Source organism: Etheostoma spectabile, chromosome 21 (assembly GCF_008692095.1).
Source record: "Etheostoma spectabile isolate EspeVRDwgs_2016 chromosome 21, UIUC_Espe_1.0, whole genome shotgun sequence".
In the NCBI taxonomy this organism is placed as follows: Eukaryota; Metazoa; Chordata; class Actinopteri; order Perciformes; family Percidae; genus Etheostoma; species Etheostoma spectabile.
Window position 1 is genome coordinate 16,274,314 of NC_045753.1, and position 1,648 is coordinate 16,275,961.

A 1,648-nucleotide genomic window follows, 5' to 3' on the forward strand; every position below is an offset into this window, starting at 1 on the left:
CTCCTCTCCTCTCCTCTCGCTCTCTCATTTCCATTCGGTTGAAGCAGCAGCAGGATCAGTCTTGTATGTGGATCCTTGGCAAGAGGGCAGCAGCAGCTTCAGGAGATACATCCCAGACCAAACTGCCTGAGCAACATGGTCGTTTTAAGAACCGCCGCTTGCCTGTGCATGCTGGTGGGCTTCTCGCTTCAGGTGGACGTGAAAAGTGGGAAAGAGACAGGAAAAGCCGGGAATTTCATGGAAGATGAGCAATGGCTGTCAACCATCTCCCAGTACGGGCGTAAGATCAAACACTGGAATCGCTTCAGAGACGTGAGTGGTGTATTCAGTGTACTTAAGCGTGTTGTCGTATCTTATCTGGTGGGGCTTGAGATGCTTTCTGCAACGGTAACGCGGGTTGTTTTCTCAGGTAATTTTGTGCACAGCTGACTGTCGCTCCGATATTAGCAGTTTGTGGTTGCGTACAGAAAAAGATTACAAGAGATGGCACGTTCATATAATCTCTCGAAGGTGATAATAAACGCGTGCACCACGCTTTTCCTTTTGGCAGGGTGTCTATTCTCTCTATATGCTATTCATTAACAGCCCTTGAATGCCTGGTTCATTTTTATGGTTGACTTGACACTTTCATCCGTGGAGCTTTTTATGGGAGAGTGAATACAATACAAACTTAAAGGAAATCTATCACACATCTATCACTGGCCCAAGTCATTCCAAGCTCCTTCTGGGTAACTGTGATATTCCAAACTGTGTCTGTATTCACTGATCAATACCCATTGATCTGCCATATTGCACATATACATTATGTAGGGCTTATTGTGAGGAGGCTCCCAGAGCTTTCACACCACACACGAGACATTGCTTGTATATTCCCTAAATCACAAATATCAAGTATAAGGGAGCAAACATTTCTTATTCTCATGTGCATTGTTTATTTGTTTATTCTCTTCAGCCATGACTATTCACTTGAAGTAAATTAAGTTATGAATTTGTCCTTAATCCTTTTATGAATCTCTCACTGACCTAAATTTTACTCAAATATTTTGAGCATTTTTTCTCATTTCATAGGTTAACAGATAAATAGAGAATTTAACCAAATGAAAACAATCCTGAACGCAAGGCTTATCGCAATATTAAGTAATAATTGTCTATAAAGTTAAACAAAAAATGATAACATTTTTTGAGGTTCAACCAACCAGTCAGCCCACTAGCCCATTCTACGAATGAGTGATCATATTGATTAAATCGTCTATCTCTTCACAATAGAAATACAGGCCTAATTTATATTGTAACACAATAAACTTAAGGAAATTCAGTTGATAAACCATTAGTAGATAAAATAACCAAATGGGAGTGTTTGTTTTTTTGCTTAATCCATATTAATTACCTGAGAAAAGGATAAAGAATACGTTGCACCATTGCCCACAAGGGTCAGGGAGTTATGGTATTGGGTGTGGGACACCTCCCTGGTACCGAAAGACTGAACACATGGCGTGAATCAGGAGTCGATTAGCAACAGCTTAGATCCAAGCCTCTACCTTGACAACCAGACAAACTGTTTGATGTCACTGCTGAGGAATATCACCTCAGAGTCTTATCAATGTGGGCCAGACAGCTGCATTACCTTTAACCACGCTCTGTGGCATGC

At 41.0% G+C, this 1,648-nt stretch overlaps 1 protein-coding gene across 1 annotated transcript in view; it reads left to right on the forward strand.

The window, feature by feature from the left end:
- Positions 1-31: 31 nt before the first annotated feature.
- Positions 32-1,648, forward strand: part of LOC116670771 (testican-2) — a 39,899-nt gene continuing 38,282 nt past the window's right edge. The window contains exon 1 of the mRNA XM_032501435.1: positions 32-312. Within this exon, the coding sequence (XP_032357326.1) occupies positions 136-312 (177 nt within the window). The 5' untranslated portion in view covers positions 32-135. The remainder of the gene's footprint in view (positions 313-1,648) is intronic.